Source organism: Chelonoidis abingdonii, chromosome 12, assembly GCF_003597395.2.
Source record: "Chelonoidis abingdonii isolate Lonesome George chromosome 12, CheloAbing_2.0, whole genome shotgun sequence".
NCBI classification, from domain to species: domain Eukaryota; kingdom Metazoa; phylum Chordata; order Testudines; family Testudinidae; genus Chelonoidis; species Chelonoidis abingdonii.
In genome coordinates this window covers 5,813,959-5,836,067 of record NC_133780.1, presented here as the reverse complement: position 1 = coordinate 5,836,067, position 22,109 = coordinate 5,813,959, and the positions used below count along the sequence as shown (strand labels likewise).

Sequence of the window (22,109 nt, the reverse complement as noted above, 5' to 3'; positions counted from 1 at the left end):
AGCTTGAGGGGGGGCAAGAAGTGGTGGGGGTTGGCTAAAGGGGGCACGGGCAGCGGTTTTTGGGAAGGGTGCACAAGCCTATCCATACCCTAAAGCCTCATGCAGCCAGCTGAGGCTTGTAAAATAGCAGACAGTTAGCTTTTCCATGTAGCTACCATCCCTTTCACTCTCAAATGCCAAATATAGTCATATTTATTCAGTGCATAGGGAATCATTCAGGGGAGGGGTAGCTGTCAGGGCCGGCTCCAGACACCAGCTCCACCCAGACACGTGCTTGGGGGGCACCTCGATGGGTGGTACTTGGGTTTGTTTTTTGTTTTTTTTTTTTGGCTGCCAGTGCTGGGGTGGCGGGCCTTGGAGGTGTGAGTGCCGTGCTGGGAGGGGAGTGGGATTTGGAGGCGGCCAGACAGCTCGGGCGAGGGCCGAGGCTGGAGGTGCAGTGTCGGTGCTCAGGAGGGCAGGGACTGGAGGCGCGAGCACTCAGGGGGGGGGCCGGGGGGGACCTTGGTGGTGCAGACTGGGGGGCAACGGAGCACTCACGGGCAGGGACTTGGCGGCGGAGAACCGCTCGGGGGCGGGGGATTCTGGCGCTGGGTACGGCGATGTCTCGGGGGGCGGCGCTCTTTGTTTTTCTTGGGACACAAGAATGTATAGAGTGGGCCGGTAGCTTCATTTAAAATAGCCACTAGGAGGGATACATGAGAAGAGCAATATCCTTCCACGACCGCTATACCAAGGGAGACCCTCCAATCTGCATTCCCTGAGCTCACCGCAGGGTTATTAGTCGTATGAACTTTTGTCACTGGTGATCCTTTTCACTGATGGCAAGTAATGACCGGACCCCCAATGCATCCTGCTCCTTGTCCCCTCACTGTCCCCCAGAGACCCCACCCCCAAACACCACCCCAGGATCCTACCCCTGCTCCCTGTCCCCTGACTGACCCGAACCCTATCCACCTCCCTGCTGAGTCCTGACAGACTCCCAGAATGCCCATGATCCAATGCCCCTGTTCCCTGACCGCCCCCCCCCCCACTTCTGCCTCCTCCCTGTCCCCTGACTACCCGGGACTCCCTGCCCCTTAGCCAACCCCCCCTAGCCCTGGCCCCTTATTCCCGGCCCTTCCTTACCCGGAGCCTCAGCGCATCCAGGAGCATCCCTCAACAGTGGCAGCATGGCTCCGGCGGGACCTGAGCTCCGCTCTGCTCAGAGCCACATGGTAAGGGGGCAGGGCTGCGAGCTCCAGGCTCAGCTCAGCTCCCTTCGCTCAGTCTGTTCACTGGGATGGACAAACGGGGTCATTAGTGGGTCACCCCCACAAATGGGCCGGATTAGGCCACAGTCTTGTTCACTTCAGTCAAATCCCCCAAACACTTCAATGAAAACACACAGGTCCAGACAAAACACTAAAACCACTTTAGTAACTGGAGCAACGGGGTTTTCAGGGATTACAAGGGAGAAAGATGTCAAAGGTCAGAAAAGGTTAAAACTACAAAATTAAAACATGCATTTTAAATCCTAAATATTACTAAACTAAGGAAGATGCAAAGCGAACAGGATTTCCCATCCCACCCGCTGTTGCAGGCAGTTCACAGTTCTGAGTACCCAGGCTGGATTTCCTTCCAGCCTTGGTCCATCCTCCCCACTCCATGGCCCCTGTTGCCTTTCAAGTCATCTTGTTGCCTTCTGTAAAGATGAGAGAGGAGAGGTAAAAATGGAGGCCAGTCTCCCCTGTGTTTTTGTACCACTCTCCTCTTTGAGGTTCACCCCCCAGCCGGGGGGCAGGCAACAGTCAGTCTGTGGCCTAAGTGAGCGTCCAGCCGTCTTTCGGGTGAATTGTAACTCTCTTGTTCCCAACTCCACAGCTGGCGAAGGGCCGGCTGAGCAATTACTGGCCACTTAGCACCTAGCTGGTGTGCAGGTGGCACTGTCTCTGGGGAGCTCATCTGTGGGTGTTTTCCAGCTTTACAGCATGTAACAAACGTACAGCAAACTCTCCGAGCTCCATGGACAGTGCTGATAGACACAATTTAATAGGACAATCATATTCAGGAGACGGTGACTTTCCCTGTGATACCTCACAAGACATAATTTGGAGAAGATTTATCATTCTGTAAATGTGATGATCATAATAGTGTAGAAAATTGGTTCTAAAAGATGGTTCATCAGCCCTCCCCCCCCCTTCTTTGTGTCTTTGGTCATGCCCCCACCCTCACAAGCACATATATCACCACTCAGCTTTAACAGCGGAGTAGTTGCTGGCGATACGCCCAGCTCCTAAGCCCTCCAATAGCAGCACAGAAGTGAGGGTGGCCACATGAAAAGTGATATTCCTCAATATCACTGTTCACAGCAGACTTATCACCCCATTGACACCCCTACTTCGGTGCTGCTGCTCCACCTGGGTTTGAGAGCCGGAACATTTATCCCCACCTCCCAGATGGGCCTGTTGCTTCTTCATGAGCCCCAGCCACCTGGAGCCAAGAGCCAGTGCTCTTTAAAAAACAACCAACCAACCCACAGGTCACACCTCCCTTGACACATTCCTGTCCCTCCACTGGGAGGCTCTGCCCACAGTTTGAGAATTGCTAGTGTAGAGAATCACCATGGGGATTGGTAGCCAAGTAACAGCTGCTCCTTTCCATACCTGGGATCCCCAGAGAAAATGTCCGAGCAGGAGAGCGGAACTGATCTAATTAACACTAACCTGGCAAAACACATTTTGGTGATTTCAGCTATAAACATTCCCTCCATCTTTCAGACCCTACACCCAGAGAAATCAATGACACTGAGCTAGAACTGGGAAGGTGGCATGGCTGATGGGTATAATCTCTGAATTACTGATCCCTGATTTAGCACAATACAGGAACCCTTTGGATAGCTAACCAGAGACTACTACAGTTACCCATCTTAGAATCATAGAATATCAGGGTTGGAAGGGACCTCAGGAGGTCATCTGCTCCAACCCCCTGCTCAGAGCAGGACCAATAACTAACTGAATCATCCCAGTCAGGGTTTTGTCAAGCCTGACCTTAAAAACCTCTAAGGAAGGAGAGTCCACCACCTCCCTACGTAACCCAGTCCAGTGCTTCACCACCATCCTAGTGAAAAAGTTTTTCCTAATATCCAACCGAAACTTTCCCCACTGCAACAGGAGATCATTACTCCTTGTTCTGTCATCTGGTACCACTGAAAACAGTCTAGATCCATCTTCTTTAAAACCCCCTTTCAGGCAGCTGAAAGCAGCTACCAACTCCCCCCTCTTTCTTCTCTTCTGTAGACTACACAAACCCCGTTCTCTCAGCCTCTCCTCATAAGTCATGTGCTCCAGCCCCCTAATCATTTTTGTTGCCCTCCGCTGAACTCTTTCCAATTTTTCCACATCCTTCTTGTAGTGTGGGGCCCAAAACTGGACACAACACTCCAGATGAGGCCTCACCAATGTCGAAGAGAGGGGAACGATCACATCCCTCAGTCTGCTGGCAAAGCCCCTACTTATATAGCCCAAAATGCCGTTAGCCTTCTTGGCAACAAGGGCACACTGTTGACTCATATCCAGTTTCTTGTCCACTGTAACCACTAGGTCCTTTTCTGCACAACTGCTGCCTAGCCATTCGGTCCCTAGTCTGTAGCAGTGAATGGGACTCTTCCATCTTAAGTGCAGGACTCTGCACTTGTCCTTGTTGAACCTCATCACATTTATTTTGGCCCAATCCTCTAATTTGTCTATGTCCCTCTGTATCCTATCCCTACCCTCTAGCGTATCTTCCACTCCTTCAAGTTTAGTGTCATCTGCAAACTTGCTGAGGGTGCAGTCCACGCCATCCTCCAGATCATTAATGAAGATACTGAACAAAACCGGTCCCAGGACCAACCCTTGAAGCACTCCACTTGATATCAGCTGCCAACTAGACATGAAGCCATTAACCACTACTCATTGAGCCCGATGATCTAGACAGCTTTCTATTCACCTTATGGTCCATTCATCCAGCCAATCCTTCTTTAACTTGCTGGCAAGAATACTGTAGGAGATCATATCAGAAGCTTTGCTAAAGTCAAGGAATAAGAATCCACTGCTTTTCCCTCATCCACAGACCCACTTCTCTCCTCATAGAAGGCAATTAGGTTATTCAGACATGACTTGTCCTCTTTTTCCACGTCTTTAAAAATACACAATTACATGTCAAACTCTAGCTTATCTAAGGTGGACAAACTTTTAAAATCTCTCTCTAAAAGTTGAATTTCAGTCAATTACATGCAAGTTGCTTAACCGTTTCTTGCCATGTGTTATAGAAGTTTACATTGTGTGGGATTGTTCCATGTTTAATGAGGTTTGACCTCCGTTTGAAGCTTTTTCCACAGTCCAAGCACCTGTGGAATCTCTTCTGTGTGGATTGACTGATGTTGAAAAGGTTTGACCTCAGTATGAAAATTTTCCCACAGTCCAAGCACTTGTGGTGTTTTTTCTTCGCTGTGGGATGCCTGATGTTTAACAAGGTGTGACATTTTCATGAAACTTTTCCCACAGTCCAAGCACTTGTGGGGTCTCTCTCCTGTGTGGATTGTCTGATGATAAACCAGATGTGACTTTCTTATGAAACTTTTCCCACAGTCCAAGCACTTGTGGGGTCTCTCTCCTGTGTGGATTGCCTGATGATAAACAAGGTTTGACTTTCTTATGAAACTTTTCCCACACTCCAAGCACTTGTGGGGTCTCTCTCCTGTGTGGATTGCCTGATGTTCAACAAGGTTTGACTTTCTTATGAAACTTTTCCCACACTCCAAGCACTTGTGGGGTCTCTCTTTTGTGTGGATTGCTTGATGTTTAACAAGATTCGACCTCTCTATGAAACTTTTCCCACAGTCCAAACACTTGTGGAGTCTCTCTCCTGTGTGGACTGCCTGATGTTCAACAAGGTGTGACATCTGTATGAAACTTCTACCACAGTCGAAGCAGTTGTGAGGTTTCGCTGCTGTGTGGATTGCCTGATGTTGAACAAGGTGTGACCTCTGTATGAAAATTTTCCCACAGTCCAAGCATTTTTGGGGTCTTTCTCTTGTGTGTAATGCCTGATGTTTAACAAGGTCTGTGCTTCTCATGAAACTTTTCCCACAGTCCAAGCACTTGTGGGGTCTCTCTCCTGTGTGGATTGTCTGATGATAAACAAGGTGTGACCTTCTTCTGAAACTTTTCCCACACTCCAAGCACTTGTGGGGTCTTTCTCCTGTGTGGATTGCCTGATGTTCAACAAGGTGTAACCTTCTTATGAAACTTTTCCCACAGTCCAAGCACTTATGGGGTCTCTCACGTGTGTGGCTTAACGGGTGTCTAATTATTTGTGTCTTTGAAATGAAATATGTCCCACACTCAAGGGATTGAGACGGTTTCTCTCCAGTGTGGCTTCTCCCATGGTTATTAAGATCTGAGAGCTTATTGAAGCTTTCCCCATTGTCCAAGCATAGAAGGGGTTTCTCTCCAGTATTGATTGTCTGATGTGTCACAAGCTGTGAGTTCACAATGAATCCTTTCCCATACTGAAGGTAGTGCCAGGGTGCCTCTTCCTTGACAGTTGTCTGCTGTGCTCTGGGATCCTCGTCTCCTCCCCCACCATTACTAGATTCATCCACTTTCTTCCCTGGATAGTTTCCCAGAAGCCTCTCTGACCTGTGCCAACTTCCCCAGGCTTCTTCCTGCTCCAAGCACCAGGGAAAATTCCCTTCAGCTCTTCCCACAAAGGTCTCCGGAGGTTCCACTTCCCCGGGAACTTCCTCATGATGATTCCCCTCCTCATTCTCACTCCCTCGCTCAGCACCTGCTGGGAGAGACACAATCCAGATAGGAGTCATTGTGCTGGGGAGAAAGAAGAATAGCACAAAGGGAAAACTAAACACAATGACTGAGCAATTGGACTCTGCCTCCACATCCTACCCAAACACTCACAGGGAAGGAAAGCTGGGAAGCAAACTCCTGCAGATAAGAGGCTGGGTGGAATGGTGTGAGCTATATCTGATGACTGCAGCCCTGCGCTGGCTGAAACAGGGAAGAACTGAGAGTGCTTACTCACACCATATTTGGGGATTCTCAACTTTTTCCTTCATTCCCTAGACGGTTTCTGTGTCAGTCCTCACCTGTATGGATGCATCTTGGAAGCCTTCTGTCCTTGCAAGCCTGGGGATCGGGCACCCACGGCTCTTCTCCTCGTTCCAGCTGGGCGATCAGCTCAGGTTTGGGAATGGGAAATCCTGCACAGAGGATGAAATCAGACCAGATCAGGGTGCATGGAGCACTGGTGGAGTATTTGTCAGAAAGGACATTCCATGAGTGGAACCTGTCCCTGTGCTCTGCTGGAGGAACACGGAATCCAAGAAGGTGGGAAAGAGGTCACTGAGCCCCCATGGACAGAGTATGTTGTCTGGGGAGGTGAACTGAATTATTACTACACCCTCACTAGGCGTTCCCAGGAGCTGTGCGCTCTGGGGGCCTTGCTGACTCACACACGGCTCTGGACTTAAACCCCTGCCTCTTTCTAAACCTTCACAGCCCAGAGCCCTCCCCAGGGCTGCAGCTAGTCCCAAGGAGGGAGGTGAACAAGGATTGTGTGTGCAGCTGAGAAACAACACAGACAGGACAATGCTGGATTTATGCCCCTTTGAAAGCTGGAGGGGTGGGGATGGTTTAACTTGTCCATTGGGTTTTGACACCCATGTCCCACTGGAGAGGGCACGGAGATGCAACTCTCTCTCACACGGCAGCTGTGCATTATGGAGACCACTTACTTCTGATCTAACTGACATGGTGAGAACATGAACAGATTCAGCTACACAGACCCCACGGCTTCTAGTATCTGAGGGGCCGGGAATCCCTTACCGAGAGAGGTCACTGTCTCGTAGTTCTCCTGCATGACATCCCTGTAGAGGGCTCTCTGAGTGGGGTCAAGCAGAACCCCCTGTGCCTGGGTGAAATACACAGCCACCTCCTCGAATGTCACCAGCATCTGAAACAAGAGTCCCCCAGTCATTACCTGCTGCTCTAGCCACAATCCCCCTAGTCACGTGGGAGGAAGAATAAGGAAATGGAAGCTCTCGGAGAGCCAGAGTAGCAGAATCCCAGCCCCACCCTGCTCAGAGGAGCCAGGAGGCTTCAGGGGGTGGGAGAAGGTGAGAGCTCCTTGTCCCCCCGCTTTGGGGGATTTCCCCACACTATCCTGTAAACCCCTCTCCCTGAGGAATAGCAGGAGCCCTCTAGTGGCATCACCTGAAGAACGAGCTGCCCTGGACCCTGCAGCAGCCCCCAGGGACAGGCAGGCAGAGGCTGAGCCCATTGGCCCAGCCACACTCCCTGCCTGCCCAAAGCAGCAGCGAACTCCGTGGCTATGTAATCCTGCCCAAAATCACACCAGGGCCCTGGCAACCCAAACTCGTGAGACACAGACCCCGCCAGCACGGGTGTCTCAACAACAACACACACTGGGAGTGCGGGCGAAGGGTGAGCTGGGTTTTTTACCTCTCCCCCCACCTCCCCACCCCCCCCCCTCCCGCAGTGCCCCCCACTCACACTCCCATTCACACTCGCCTCCCTAGGCCCCAGAATCCCCCATACCCCCCGCATTGCCCCATTTCCCTTCAGGGTGCGCCACAGCCCCCATCCAGCCTGCCCCCCCGCAGCCCAGCACCCGCCGCCTGCCCCCACCCCTCTCCCCCCGCCTCCCCTCACCCCACTGCAACTTCTTAGCCTCGCCCCTGCCAGCCCGGGGTGCCGGGGGCGGTCTCTCTCACCTTTCCACGACGGCCCCCCGGCAGGGCCGGCCGGCTGGCTCTGCCCTGGCCTGGGAGAGGCTCCTGGGGAGCAGCGGGAAGGGCCCTGCTGGAGATTCCCCTCTCCCGGCTGCAGCCAGGGCTCCGGGCTCCCAGCACCAGCCGCCGGGGCTCGGGGATCTCGCCGGGAGCCTGGGAGCCAGAGTCACCGCAGCGGCTGCGACTCACTTCCTGCTGCCGGGCCGGAGCCCAGCGCTCGCTCCCCCGGACAGAGCCGCCTCCCGGCTGCTGCTGGGTCCTATCACTGCCGGGTTCGCGCTGCAGCATCTCCGGCTCCGGCTCCTGTTCCACTCCCAGGCTCTAAGGTCAGAAGGGCCAATCATGAGCATCTTAACCCAGTACCATTCTAAACTACTTTTTCTTAGGATAGTGGTGAGTATCCCCGCCTGTTACCCGGGAGACCGCGTTTGATTCCCCGAAGGGGAGTGTAATGCCTTTTGGCCAGAACAATGGTCTCAAATTGCAATCGGGGAGATCTAGGAAGATTAGGAAACACTGGTTCACTAGGAGGGTGGTGAAGCACTGAAATGGGTTCCCTAGGGAGCTGCTGGAATCTCCTTCCTTAGAAGTTTTTAAGGCCTGGATTGACAAAACTAATAAATATGGACTTAAGTAAGCGGGGAGGGCTATTGTGAGGAACTTTCCTGGCTCATACACCACCCTGGGGGAATAGAATAGCAGAAGGATCGGGGTCGTTGCTCCCACTCCCTTGACCCAGAAGCCTGCCTGACCTCAAGGACTAGTCCCTGAGACTTTGATGGTGTTGGACTAAGAATTCCTGAGGGGACTTAACCTGCAATCTTGTTGTGGTCTCTGAGGAAGGAGACTAGGGTGTCTCCACTCCGGGGTGCTCTCTTCTCCTTGGACGCTTCCCTGACTATTGCATAGAGTTCACAACAAATACAATTGATTAAACAGCAAGTAATAAAAAAAATAAGGAAAAAATGGGAAAGGTGAAAGGAAAACACGTCACCCCTCTCTGTGAGCAGGGCTGGATTAACTCTCCTGTGGGCCGGGGTTATCAGATTTTGTGGGACCCTTGGTTTGGGGAATCTCCCTGCGCTGGGCCCTCTGCCCAGGTTTCCCCCTCGCTTTTTTCAGCTGCTCACTGCACCCAGCTCCGGACTGCTCCAGCCTCCCTCTGGCTCAGCTCTGCTGTCATAGGCCCCGACTTCTGCTCTGGCTGGTAGATGCTCAACCTGCCTCCACCTCCTTCCATTCCCCCAAGCCCCCGCTCTGCCTCTCCCATTCTCTAGCAGGCAGCTCCAGCTCCCACAGAGGATGGACTCCTGATTCCCTCAGGGTATGTCCACACTACGAAATTAAGTCAATATTTTAGAAGTCGATTTTTCGGAACAGATCGTATAAAGTCCAATGCGTGTGTCCCCACTAAGCACAGTCAATTCGTGGAGTGTGGCCACAGTACCGTGGCTAGAGTCAACTTTCGGAGCAGTGCACTGTGGGTAGCTATCCCACAGTTCCCACAGTCTCTGCTGCCCACTGGAATTCTGGGTTGAGCTCCCAATGCCTGACGGGGGAAAAAATTTGTCACAGGTGGCTTTGGGTACATGTCATCAGTCGCCCCTCCTTCCGTGAAAGCAATGGCAGACAATCATTTTGCATTCTTTTCCCTGGATTTCCCATCCAGATGCCATAGCACCACAAGCATGGAACCCACTCAGATCACCGCAGCTGATACTAGACACCTCTGTGTTCTTGGGCAACCAGGGTGCAGTATCCAGCTTGACTCGTGAAAGACACCCCCCACCCCCGCTGCACCAGCCTTTGCTTAAACGAAAACCCATCCAGGGCCGGTGCAACCATTTAGCCAAGGGCGCCTAGTGGTTGGGGGCACCTAAAAGCCCCCTGAGGCGAGGAGGTCGAGGTGAGCTGGGTAGGGGGTCGCACAGGGAGTGCTGCCTGCAGTAACGGGGGGTGGGGGGCGCACAGGGGATCCGCTCCCGCCCCAGATCACCTCCACTCTGCTTTCTCCACTGAGCACACAGCCCAGCTCTAACTCTCCTCCAATCAGCGCTGCAAGCCTGGGTGCGGGGAGGAGAATTAGAGCAGCACTGACGTGCCCAGTGGAGGAGGTGGAGCCAAGGTGAGCTGGGGCGGGCCACTCAGGCAGGGTTAGCTTCCGCAGGAGGTCTCCCCAGGCAGGGTTAGCTGCCGGGGCAGAGAGGGGTTAGCTGTTGCGGGGGGAGTGGGGGGCTCCCCGGGTGGGTGGCTGAGTTAGCTTCCGTGGGGAGGGCGGGGTTAACTGGAGGAGGTGCAAAATGGCAGTTTTGCCTAGGGCAGGAAACTTCCTTGCACTGGCTCTGAACCCATCAGAGGAAAAAAACTTGCAGAGACCAGTGAAGGGCATTGGGAGACACACCTAGACCCCTCCTGACAAGGGTGACAAGATTAAGACATCTCCATTAGCATACAGAATGGAGAGCAGACACAACTCCCCTAGCCTCATCTGCATGGAAGATGGGACAGGAAGACATCTCAATTTACATACAGAATGGAGACCAGAGAACCACACTGAACTCTGGGACCAGAAAAAGCAGGGAAGCACTGCATCATGGGAATCTCTGCTCCAGATGCTAATGAACCTATGCCTGCCCACACCCAGCTCAGCAATTGTCAGACCAATTCTAGTAATGAATCCTTAACTGATATCCAAATAGTGAAGCAGCCTAGTTGCATTGTGAGCTCCCTGGAAGAAAACACCACTCATAGCCAAGAATGATCAGCTCCTATTGTCTAGCCCATGGCGCTCACAGGGGCAGCTAAATGCGCCTGCATCCTGGCCGGCGGTCGAGCAGCTGCTGAAATGCTGCCAAAATGCCACATCTCTCGATGATGCCGCTTGCCGCTGACAAGCGGCATCATCGAGAGGCATCGCCTCTGAAATGCCGCCGAAATTTGGTGGCATTTCGACAGATGCTCAGCTACCGCCATCGTCCTTCATCTGGCGCCCGCCAGACAGGAAGGTTGGGGACCACTAGTATAACCTAAAGAAAACCCTTGAATCATCAGCTTACCTATAAACAAATCTAGTGTTCTCCCTTCAACCATTGTAGTTTCTCTACAAAAATCCCCAATCACCCTCCAGTCAGTATTCTTCTGATGCTTAGATCCAAACTCTGCATCAGTTCCACTGGGACTCCATATTCTCCTGACTGATCATGCTGAGGACTATGCCTGTCTCCTGCCCACAGGACCCTCAGCTACCAGCATCACCTGGGAAGCCCGATCAGTTCAAGCTTCAGGGAGCGATGAGATCCCCTTCTCTCTCTCTCTCTCTCTCTCTCCCTTCGTTTTCCTTTTTACCTTAGGTATTAACCTGTAATAATGTAGGTTATATTGGTTTAGGCTCCTTGTGTAGTGATCACTATTATTCAATAAATAACTTTTATGGTTCAGTTGGTTGCTTCTCTCTCTCTTGCTGAACTTTACTCTTTTGTGTTTTTAGTTTCCCCCATTCACTCTGCAGCAACGCTTCTCTTACCTAAGCTAAAGCTCCCTGCAGCGCCCAGAATACTGTGCGGTTTGCTCATCAAGTTGGTTACTGCCAGTACAATTGTGATATGAGAGTGGGGATAGGGGCGTGCTGAATCTGGGACTCATAAGGGTAACAGTTTGAAAGTGCTGCTTGACCCAGTCCATGGGGCCCAGGGGCGTATAAGGAGAGTCAGCTTGAAAGTGCTGCTTCATCCAACTCAGTGAGTCCAGAGACATGTAAGGGGTCAGCTTAACAGTGCTGATCGACCCGGTCTGCTCAGACTTGGTCTGTTAATGTATGGGTGGGTGGGTGGCTGGGTGCTCATCCGGTTCTGGGCCTGGAGTAACCCACCCCTAGGGAACTGAGGTCCTGCAGGGTAGCTCCATTGGGAGGGGACTTGCAGAAGGAAGAAGTAACACTCCATATGAAAACACACGTGACACAAGCAGCACATTGATAGAATTACAGAATCCCCTTCCCCAGAAGAGTTACCCGAATAAATGAGCGTACCCCAAATAATGGGCAAATCTGATAACACAGCAGTGATGAGCATTGTAAACACCTCGCACATTATCGTGCAGTATGTGCAGAACCAGAACCTGCAAAAGCAGGTGAGGAGGCGACAGCAACGCGGTGACGAGAGTGATGAGGACATGGACACAAACTTCTCTCAAAGCGCAGGCCCCAGCAATTGGACATCCTGGTGGGCAATGGGGAAGGCTCATGCCATGGCGCCAATGCTGGGCCCGGGAAACAAACACAGACTGGTGGGACCGCATAGTATTGCAGGTATGGGATGATTCCCAGTGGCTGCAAAACTTTTGCATGTGTAAAAGCACTTTCATGGAACTTTTGACTTGCTTTCCCCTGCCCTGAAGTACAAGAATATCAAGATGAGAGCAGCCCTCACAGTTAAGAAGCGAGTGGCGATAGCCCTCTGGAAGCTTGCAATGCCAGACAGCTACTCGTCAATCAGGAATCAATTTGGAGTGGGCGAATCTACTGTGGGGGCTGCTGTGATCCAAGTAGCCAACGCAATCACTGAGCTGCTTCTACCAAGGGTAGTGACTCTGGGAAATGTGCAGGTCATAGTGGATGGTTTTGCTGCAATGGGATTCCCTAACTGTGGTGGGGTGATAGACAGAATGATATCCCTACCTTGGCACTGGATCACCTTGTCAGCCAGTACATAAACTGCAATGGGTACTTTTCAGTGGTGTTGCAAACACTGGTGGATCATAAGGAATGTTTCACCAACATCAACGTGGGATGGCCAGGAAAGGTACATGGCGTTTGCAACTTGAGGAACTCTGGTCTGTTTGAACAGCTGCAGGAAGGGACTTACTTCCCAGGCCAGAAGATAACTGTTGTGGATGTTGAAATGCCTATAGTTATTCTTGGGGACCAGCTTACCTCTTAATGCCATGGATCATGAAGCCATACGCAGGCAGCATGGGCTGTAGTAAGGAGCAGTTCAACTATAGGCTGAGCAAGTGCAAATGGTAGTAGAATGTGCATCTGGATATTTAAAAGCATGTCGATGCAGATTATTGACTCGGTTAGACCTCATCGAAACCAATATTCCCTTCCTGTGTGCTCCACAATATCTGTGAGAGTAAGGGGGAGATGCTTATGGTGGGGGAAGGTGGAGGCAAATTGCCTGACCGCCGATTACGTGCAGCCAGACACCAGGACGATTAGAAGAGCACAGCAGGATATGCTGCACATCAGAGAAGCCTTAAAAAACAATTTCATGACTGGCCAGGATACAGTGTGACAGTTCTGTTTGTTTCTCCTTGATGAAAACCCACTCCCATGGTCCACTCAACTTCCCTGTAAGCCAACCGCCCTCCTCCCTTCTATCACCTCTTGCAGAGGCAATAAAGTCATCATTGTTTCAAAATCATGCATTCTTTATTATTTCATCACACAAACATGGGGATAACGGCCAAGGTAGCCCAGAAGGGGTGGAGGAGGAGGGAAGCACCGGGTGGGGTGGTGGATGAGGGGAGGAGGGAAGGACAAGGTCACACTGCACTTCAAAACTTATTGAAGGCCAGCCTTCTGTTGCTTGGGCAGTCCTCTGGGGTGGAGTGGTTGGGTGCCCAGAGCCTCCCCCCACATTCTTGAGAGTCTGTGTGAGGACTTGGAGAGGAGGGCAGGTGGCTACACAGGGGCTGAAGCGGCAGTCTGTGCTCCCGCTGCCTTTCCTGCAGCTCCACCTGATGCCTGAGCATGTCAGTTTGATCCCTCAGTAGGCACAGCATTGCATCCTGCCTCCTCTCATCGCACTCCTGCCACCTCTCATCTTGATCATCCCTCCCGTCCTCATGTTCATTTACCACTTTCCTGGACTCTAACATTGTTTGCCTCCAGGCATTCTGCTCAGGTCTTTCAGTGCAGGAGGACTGCATGAGCTCAGAGAACATTACATCGCACGTACGTATTTTTTCCACCTTCTTATCTGCGCTAACAGCTGGGATGGAGATGATAGGGGGAGCGTTGAAGCATTTGCAGCTGTGGGAGGGAAAAAAGGGAAAATAGTATTTAAAAAGACACATTTTAGAGAACAATGGGTAGACTCTTTCATGGTGAACCAAACTATTCACATTACATAGCCCATGTGCTTTCAGTACAAGGTCGCATTTTGCCTCTTATATTGAGTGCCTGCTGGTGTGGTGGGAGAGATCACACACGCAGGGCTGGGCAACAGAATTCAGCTTGCAGGCAGCCATGGTAACCCATAGTCTTTCGGCTTCTTCACTCTTCAAAACATGTGGGAATGGTTTCAAACAGCAGCGCCCTCCTTTCCCATACCAAGCAAAGCCCACTGAGTTGGCCATGTAAAAGGAGGTGTTGCGGTTTTCAGGTTAATGTGCAACAGAAACCCAACTAACCTCCCTGCCCCCCCCCCCGCATTCAATTATCTGGGATGATCGCTTCACCCCTCCCCCCACTGTGTATCTGGTACCCAGGAAGATCCCTGCTAGCCAAACGCAAACAGCTTAGCGTGAATGGCCCCGTCCCCTACCACGTGGCTAACTGCGGGGAGGATTTCTTTTCAGCCACAGGCAAACAGCGCAGCAGGAATGGGCATCTCTGAATGTCCCCTTAATAAAATTCCCTTATTTCAACCAAGTGACCCTGAATGATATCACTCTCCTGAGAATAACACAGAGAGATAAAGAACGGGTGTTGCTTGAATGCCAGCAAACACCAGGACCCTATACGGCCAGGCTTTGTTATGCAACGATACCAGACTACTTGCTATTGGCATGGCGTGGTAAAATATCCTGCCATGGAGGACAGAATAAGGCTGCACTGCACAGAAACCTTCTGGAAAGGCTTTTGGAGTACCTCCAGGACAGCTTCATGGAGATGTCCCTGGAGGATTTCCGCTCCATCCCCAGACACATTGACAGAGTTTCCCACTAGCTATACTGGCTGCAAATGCATCCCAAGTCTGGAGGGAAAATGAATCATTGAACACACTTGCTTTTAAACCATGTGTTATATTTACAAAGGTACACTCACCAGAGGTGCCTTCTCTGGCTTCACAGTCCAGGAGCCCGCCTTCAGAGGGTTGGGGAGGGGATTGGTTCCAGGGTGATAGAAAGTTCCTGGCTCTCAGGGAGAACAATCTCTCCACTTGCCTTCTGTGCACTATCCTCAACCTCCTCCTCTTCATCTTCCTCATCCCCAAAATCCTCATCTCTGTCATGTGAGACTCCCCCCTTGCAGGTGTCCATGGACAGAGGTGGGGTAGTGGTAGGGCCCTCTGCTAGAATTGCATGTAGCTCATCATAGAAGTGGCGTATCTGGGGTTCTGGCCCAGAGCATCCATTTGCCTCTTTGGTTTTCTGGTATGCTTGCCTGAACTCCTTTATTTTTTATTTTTTTAACATCATCTTAATTTTTAAATCTGAAACTTTTCCCACAGTCCAAGCACTGATGAGGTCCCTCTCCTGTGTGAAGTGTCTGATGTGTGAGAAGTGCTGATCTCTGTGTGCAGCTTTCCCCACGCACCCAGGCAGGATTAGCCAGCAAATCTCTGTGACCCTCCACCAGATTTCCTAGCGTAATCTCACTCTGAGCATCTTATGTGCTCTGATCAGTGTTCCCTCATCTTTTACATCCATGTGCGGAATGAATTTGGTTCTATGCACCAGTATGTGACACATCATCTCCATACTGGTGCACAGAACGTAATTCATGTGGCGGGGGTGGGGCTGAGGGGTTCGGAATGTGAGACGGGGCTCACGGCTGGGTGGCCGGGGCAGATGTGGGCTCTGGGATGGGTTTTAGGATGAGGGAATTGGGGTGTTGGGAGGGGGCTCAGGGCTGGGCAGAGAGTTGGGTGCAGGAGGTGAAGGCTCTGGCTAAGCATGTGGGCTGTGGGATGGGGATGCAGATGAGGAGTTTGAGGTGCAGACTGCGGTGGGGAGAGGACACCCCCCAGCCCTCTCTCACCGCATCAGCTTGGGGCCACGTGAGAGGCACCTCTCCCCAGCCTTGGCAGCTCCTGTAGTCCAGGGCTGGGGTGCGGGAGGCGTTCCTCTCCCCAGCAGCTCCAGTGGACCTGGGCCAAGCCTGCAGAGGGGCTCCTCTCCCTGCCTGCCTTCATGGCCCTTGATAGCCAGCCGGTCATGCCCTTCCCATGTCCCGCCATGTCCTGCATTGGGATGACAGAGTTTCTTTGCCCCACTTTCCCCGCACTGCATCCCTCTTGTGATAACCTCTGCATCCCATGTTCACCTCTTGTGTATGATTATGATATACTGAGTGCAAAGTGTGCTGGTGAGGGATCATTGGAAAACTCATCATCTGTTGAATATTGTGTCCTTGAAATGTGACTGACATCAGTGCGTGTGGAATGGTGAGATTTTAATGTATGTTTGTTGTTAGGCTGACCACATTGCAGGTGCCACATAAGAGGACACTGATGGGGGGTGGGAGCTGGTGGGGGGTTGTTGAGTGAGGGGTACTGGAGGGGGTGCAGTGGGGTGCTGGTGGGGGTACTCATGAGGTGAGGGCAGTGTTGGCCGCTGTCAGAGTGACAGGGCAGTGGCAACAGCTGTCAGTCAGCGCGGACCTGCAGGACCTCCCCACCCCCCGGGGCTTAGAGCCTAAGCCTGGGGCGGTGGGGGGGGGGGGTATCTGGCAGCAATCAATCAGCTGTGGATGCAAGGCAATTGGCTAGTGTCACAGAGTCTGGAGGAGTCCGGCCCTGCACCCCTCTTCCTGGACCCCACTGTGACTTTTAGCCAGCCAGTAAAACAGAAGGTTTATTGGACAACAGGACCACAGGTTACAGCAGAGCTTGCAGGCACAGTCAGGACTCCTCCATCCAGTCCTTCTGGGCTTTCAGGGTGCTTGGATCCTAGCTAGGATACCCTGAATTTTGCCCACACAGCCCCAAACCCAAACTGACCTGCCCCTCCTCCCGCTGGCCGATTCCTTTGTCCCGTTTCCTCAGCAAAGGTGCTCACCCCCTCCCCCCTGCCTGGCTCAGGTTACAGGCTTAAAGATCCTGTCCCTTACCTAAAGACATCCCCTGCTCTCCCATTCCCCACACAGACAGCCCCTACTCCATCACAGCTAGTTGGGAAGGTGACTAATCAGGGATGTTTCTGAGCTTCAGTGCTTGTGCTCTGCAAACAGTCCTGGACATTTGCTGTTATGGCATAACCCGCTCAGCAGGCTCAAAAATGAGGATCTGTCCATAAAGACCCAGACATATGTCAAGGAGTTTTTGTTACTGAACTATGTCGTAGTTCTGGGGATTATCCCACTCAAACTCCTCAGAGACGAAAAAGGACCGACTGTGGGTGTTAGAAAACTCTTATCTGGCCGTCCATCACTAACAAGAAGAAGAGAGTACACAAAGAAATGTATAATTCAGCTGAAGGATGCTTTGAAGCTCACACACTCTGTAAAGTTGCCTGACCCCATGACTGTTGGCACTTTACTGAAACTTAGTGGGGGGGTTTGGTTGGCCTCTCCCAGTACCAAAAGACAGGAAGGGCCAATGAGAAATGAAAACCCTGAGACTAGCCCCCACGGCCAATGGGGAGAGGCCAAGGTTCTAGGTCAACCTCGTTGACAGGACAGGCAGGCCAATGAGGGATTCAGGAGCCCATCCTCTGTGTGAGCTGCAGCTGCCTTCCAGAAAAGGGCAGAGCTAAGGGGAGAGGGGCAGCCAGAGCTGGGCTGGAGACAAAGCAGCAGAAGCACTGAGGCAGAGGGGAGCTGTCCTCCCCTCGCTCTCCCCAGGGTGCGGTGAGCAGCTGGGGAGAGCAAGGGGAGGACTTCATGTTTTCCTTTCCCCTTTCCAATTTTTTCCTTATTACTTGCTGTTTAATAAATCGTATTTGTTCTGAACTCTATGTAATGCTGAGTGGTGACATCAGGAATGGGTCCGGAGCGAAGAGAGCACCCCAGAGTGGGGATGCGACACCCCAGCCTCTGTCCTGAGTGGTTACAACAACAGAAGCCCCCTCTGGAATCCTGTGTCCAGCCTTGTTGGGGTTTCAGGGATGAGCGTGGAAGGGGAGTCCTCGAGGTCAGGCAGGTCTCTGGGTAAAGGGAGTGGGAGGGAGGACTCAGCTCAGTTTGCTATTCGATGCCATCTGAGTGGTGAATACGCCAGAAAAGTTCCCCATACTGGGAGGACAGTTGCCCTGCTTACCTCTGTGCATCTCTATTGGTTTCTCCTAAAGTTAGTTAGGATTATAGGGGAAAGTGTCAGAGCGGCCACCAGTGAGAGTTGCTGGACACATTCTGAGGCCACCAAATTTGGTTGTGAGACCCCCCTGGGCTAGATGCTCATGATGGGCCCTTCTGACCTTAGAGCCTGGGAGTGGAACAGGAGCCGGAGCCAGAGATGCTGCAGCGCGACCCCATCACCGCTAGGACCCAGGAGCGGCCGGGAGGCGGCTCTGTCCGGGGACAGCGAGCGCTGGGCTCCGGCCCGGCAGCAGGAAGTGACTCGCAGCCGCTGCGGTGACTCTGGCTCCCAGGCTCCCGGCGAGATCCCCGAGCCCCGGCGGCTGGTGCTGGGAGCCCGGAGCCCTGGCTGCAGCCGGGAGAGGGGAATCTCCAGCAGGGCCCTTCCCGCTGCTCCCCAGGAGCCTCTCCCAGGCCACCCACCAGGGCGGCCCCAGCCCGCCCGGCCCCTGCCCGGGCCCCGCCTCGGCAGGAAGGTGAGAGAGACCCGCCCCTCCGCACACCCGGCTAGGCGCGGAGGCTAAACGAGGTGCACGGGCGGTGAGGGCAGGCGCGGGGAGCGGGCATGGCGGCAGCCAGCGCGGGTGCTGGGCGCTGCGGGCGCAGGCTGGCGCCATGGGCGGGGGCGCACTGAAGCGAACGATGGGACGATGCGGGGAATCGGGGGCACTTATGGGGCTGATGGGAGTGAGGCTGCGAAGGCCGGAAGATGTAGTGGCGGGCACTGCGAGGGAAGGGCGTGTGGGAAGGCGGGAGGGAATAGACGCAAAAACCCAGCCCCACAGAACCCCGACCACCGCCCAGTGTGTGTTGTTGCAAACCCCGTGTGGCGGGATCTTGTCTCATGAGTTTGCAGGGTCTGCCAGGGCCCTGGTCTGATTCTCTGGCAGCGATACTCACATCTGAGCGGCGGCTGGGCAGCGCCAGGGAGTGGGCTGGGCCAATGGGCTAGCCTCTGGCTGCCTGTCCCGGGGCTGCTGCAGGAGTCCAGGCCAAGCTCGTTTCAGCAGTGATTGCCACCAGCAGGGCTCCTGCCTGTGCTCAGGGAGAGGGCGTTCACACTGCAAATGGGGGAAATCCCCCAAACTGGCCCTTCAGTTCTCCTTTTTTTTCTATCATGTGGCTCAGAGATGCTCGTTTACTGGAGCGTCTGAACAGTCTGGGGAAACCGGGGGTGAGATGGACCGAAGCCCTTCTGTAACCTCCCACTCGGCTCCGACAGGCTGAGAAATCGTGCTCCATGTTTCGGTCCAGATGGGGGCCCGCTTCCAGGACACAGGGAAGGGACACATGTCTGCGATGGACCAGCTTGGGTAGGGGATGTTTCAGGAGCTCCTAGGGGGAATGACGGGCGGAGTAGACAGAGTGTGAAGAAACCTTAACAACAACCTTTTTAAATTTTCTAGTGGGCCCAATTGGTGATGGGGGAGGGGAGATGGGACATTCCCCAATTTCAAACACGATACAACCCTGTAAAAAGCAGGCCTGGGGACATTTTCCAGGCTCCCAGTGCTGGAGTGAAGATCCCGCTAGCGAGGCGCTGGTCGCAACTATGTCAGGGAAACTGTTTGGGATTCCTGTCCGTCCCTGGTCAGAGCTTCCTTCCCGCACAGCCCGGTGTCTGGGAGCAGGCTGTGTCTGGAAATAAAGATCCCTGACTGCTCCGGTGCTGGGGGGGCTCAAGGAGCTCTGACTCTCCCACCTCCTGCATGTGTCCTGGCCGCCTGAGCAGGGTGGGTGGGATCCTGCTGCTCTGGCCTCCCAGATGCTTCCATTCTTTATCCTTCATCCCAGCGTGAGAATAGTGGGATTGGCTAGGGGCAGCAGTGCTGAGGGGGGGACTCTCGTTTGTTCAATGCCGGCTGACCTTCCGCCGAGGTGGCTGTAGTATTTCAACACAGGGGCAGAAGGGCTCTGCTGGACCCCGCTCAGCAGAGCCCTCTACCAGGGATGTCTATGCCTGGAGAACTAATGAGACGTGACCTCACTGGGTAAGGTTCCCGCCCTCGATACTAGAATGACCATTTTCCCATCCTCAATTGGGATTCCCTGTTCCGCCCAGCAGAGCACAGGACAGGTTCCGCTCAACGATATGTTCCTTTCTGACAAATACTCCACCAGTGCTGATCCATCACCCTGATCTGTCTGACTTCACCCTCTGCGCAGGATTCCCCTTCCCAAACCCTGAGCTGATGTCCAGCTGAACGAGGGAGAGTGTTGGTTGCCCGATCTAACTAGGCCTGAAGGAAAAGAAGGCTTCAAGAGCATCCAGAACAGGTGAGGATGAAGACAGAAACCATCTAGGGAATGAAGGAAAAAGTTTGAGAATCTCAAATAATGTCTGATAACGCCTCCCAGTTCTTCCCTCATCTTCAGGACAGGGGCGTGCAGTCACTCAGATGTAGGCTCAGCCATTCCAACCACCTCTTATCTGCAGGAGTTTAGCTTCCCACTTCCTCCCTGTGAGTGCTTGGGTGGGATGTGGAGGCAGAGTCCCAATTCATTTGCGGTCATTGTTTTAGTTTTCCCTCTGTGCTATTCCTCTTTCTCCCCAGCACAAGATTCCGGTCGTGATTGGTCGTCTCTCAAGCAGGCAATGCCTAGAGCGAGGGAGTGAGAAGAGGAAGGGGATAGCATGACGGGAAGTTTCCCCGGGAAAGGTGGAACACGCCAAGGACCGTTGTGGGAATGAAGCGAGAGGATTTTTCCACCAGTCTTTGGAGCAGGACAGGAGGAAGTTGCACAGGTCAGAGAGGCTTCTGGCACCACTCAGGGACCGAAAGTGGATGAAGTTATTAAAATGGTGGGGAGGAGAGGAAGGATGCAGAGCGGAGCAGACAGACAGCCCAAGAAGGGACATCTCGGCAGCTACCGTCCAGCTGTGGGAAAGAACATTGTGAGTCACAGCTTGTGCCACAGCCCCCACGCACAATCACATACTGGACGAGAAACTACCTTCAAAATGCCTTGACCATAGGGAAAGCTTCATAGCTCTCAGATCTTAATACCATGGAGAAGCACAGTGGAGAAAACCCTCTCAATCCCTCGAGTGCTGGAATCTTTCATTTCGAAGACACATAATAGTTAGACATCAAGGCAACCACAAACAGGAGAGAGATTCCACAAAGTGCTTGGAATTGGAAAATTATAAGAAAGGTCAAACCTGCCTTGCTACCATCAGGCAAGCAACACCCCCACGAGAGAGACCACAAGTGTTGGAGTGTGGAAAAGTTTCATAAGAAAGCAAACCTTGTTGTACAGCAGGCAATCCACGCACAGGCAGAGCAGACCTCACAAGGCCTCTGGGTGTGGCGAAAAATTTCATACAGAGGTCACAGACTAGCTCATCATCAGGCAGTCCACACAGGACGAGAGACTCACAAGTGCTTGACTGGGGAAGGTACATAACACAAGGTCGATCTTGTTGAACAGCCAGGCCGTCCCAACAGGAGAGAGACCCTACACCGTGCTGGAGTGTTGGGGGACAAGTTGCATAAGAAGCCAAACTTGTTGTACATCAGCAACCCAACAGGAGAGAGACCCAAAATGCTTTGGAGGTGGGAAATTCATAAGAACGCCAAACCTTGTTGACCATTCAGGCATCCACACCAGGAGAGAGACCCCACAATTTGGACCTGTGGAAAGGTTACATTAAAGCGTCAGATCTTGTTAAACCATCAGGCAATCCCCACAGGAGAGAGACCCACAAGTGCTTGGAGTGGGGAAAAGTTACATAAGAAAGTCAAACCCTTGTTGAAACATCAGGCATGGCACACAAGATCGAAAACCCCACAAGTGCTTGACTGTGGGGAAAGTTTATACAAGGTCACATCTAGTTCGTCAATCAGGCATTACAGTATACTACAAGTGCTTGAGTGTGGGAAAAGTTCATAAGAGGTCACACTAGTTCACATGAGCATTACACACAGGAAGAGACCATCATCAAGCTGCTTGAAGTGTGGAAAAAAGTTTTCACTACAAGGCCACCTACCTAGTTCGGCATCCAGTCAATCCACAGAGGAAAGACTCAGACAGGCTTGGGACTGCGGAAACTATTTCATATCGGGAGGTGAC

At 52.7% G+C, this 22,109-nt stretch overlaps 2 protein-coding genes across 2 annotated transcripts in view; one reads left to right on the top strand and one right to left on the bottom strand.

Moving 5' to 3' along the window:
* LOC142047652 (uncharacterized) overlaps window positions 1-22,109 on the top strand; it is a 124,743-nt gene that overhangs the window by 76,094 nt on the left and 26,540 nt on the right.
* Window positions 1,392-7,116, bottom strand: LOC116827354 (uncharacterized). Its single transcript, XM_075071597.1, is given in 4 exon segments — window positions 1,392-4,455; window positions 4,457-5,811; window positions 6,128-6,241; window positions 6,867-7,116. Coding segments are annotated over 4 exon segments (1,830 nt in total). The 5' UTR covers window positions 7,018-7,116; the 3' UTR covers window positions 1,392-4,245.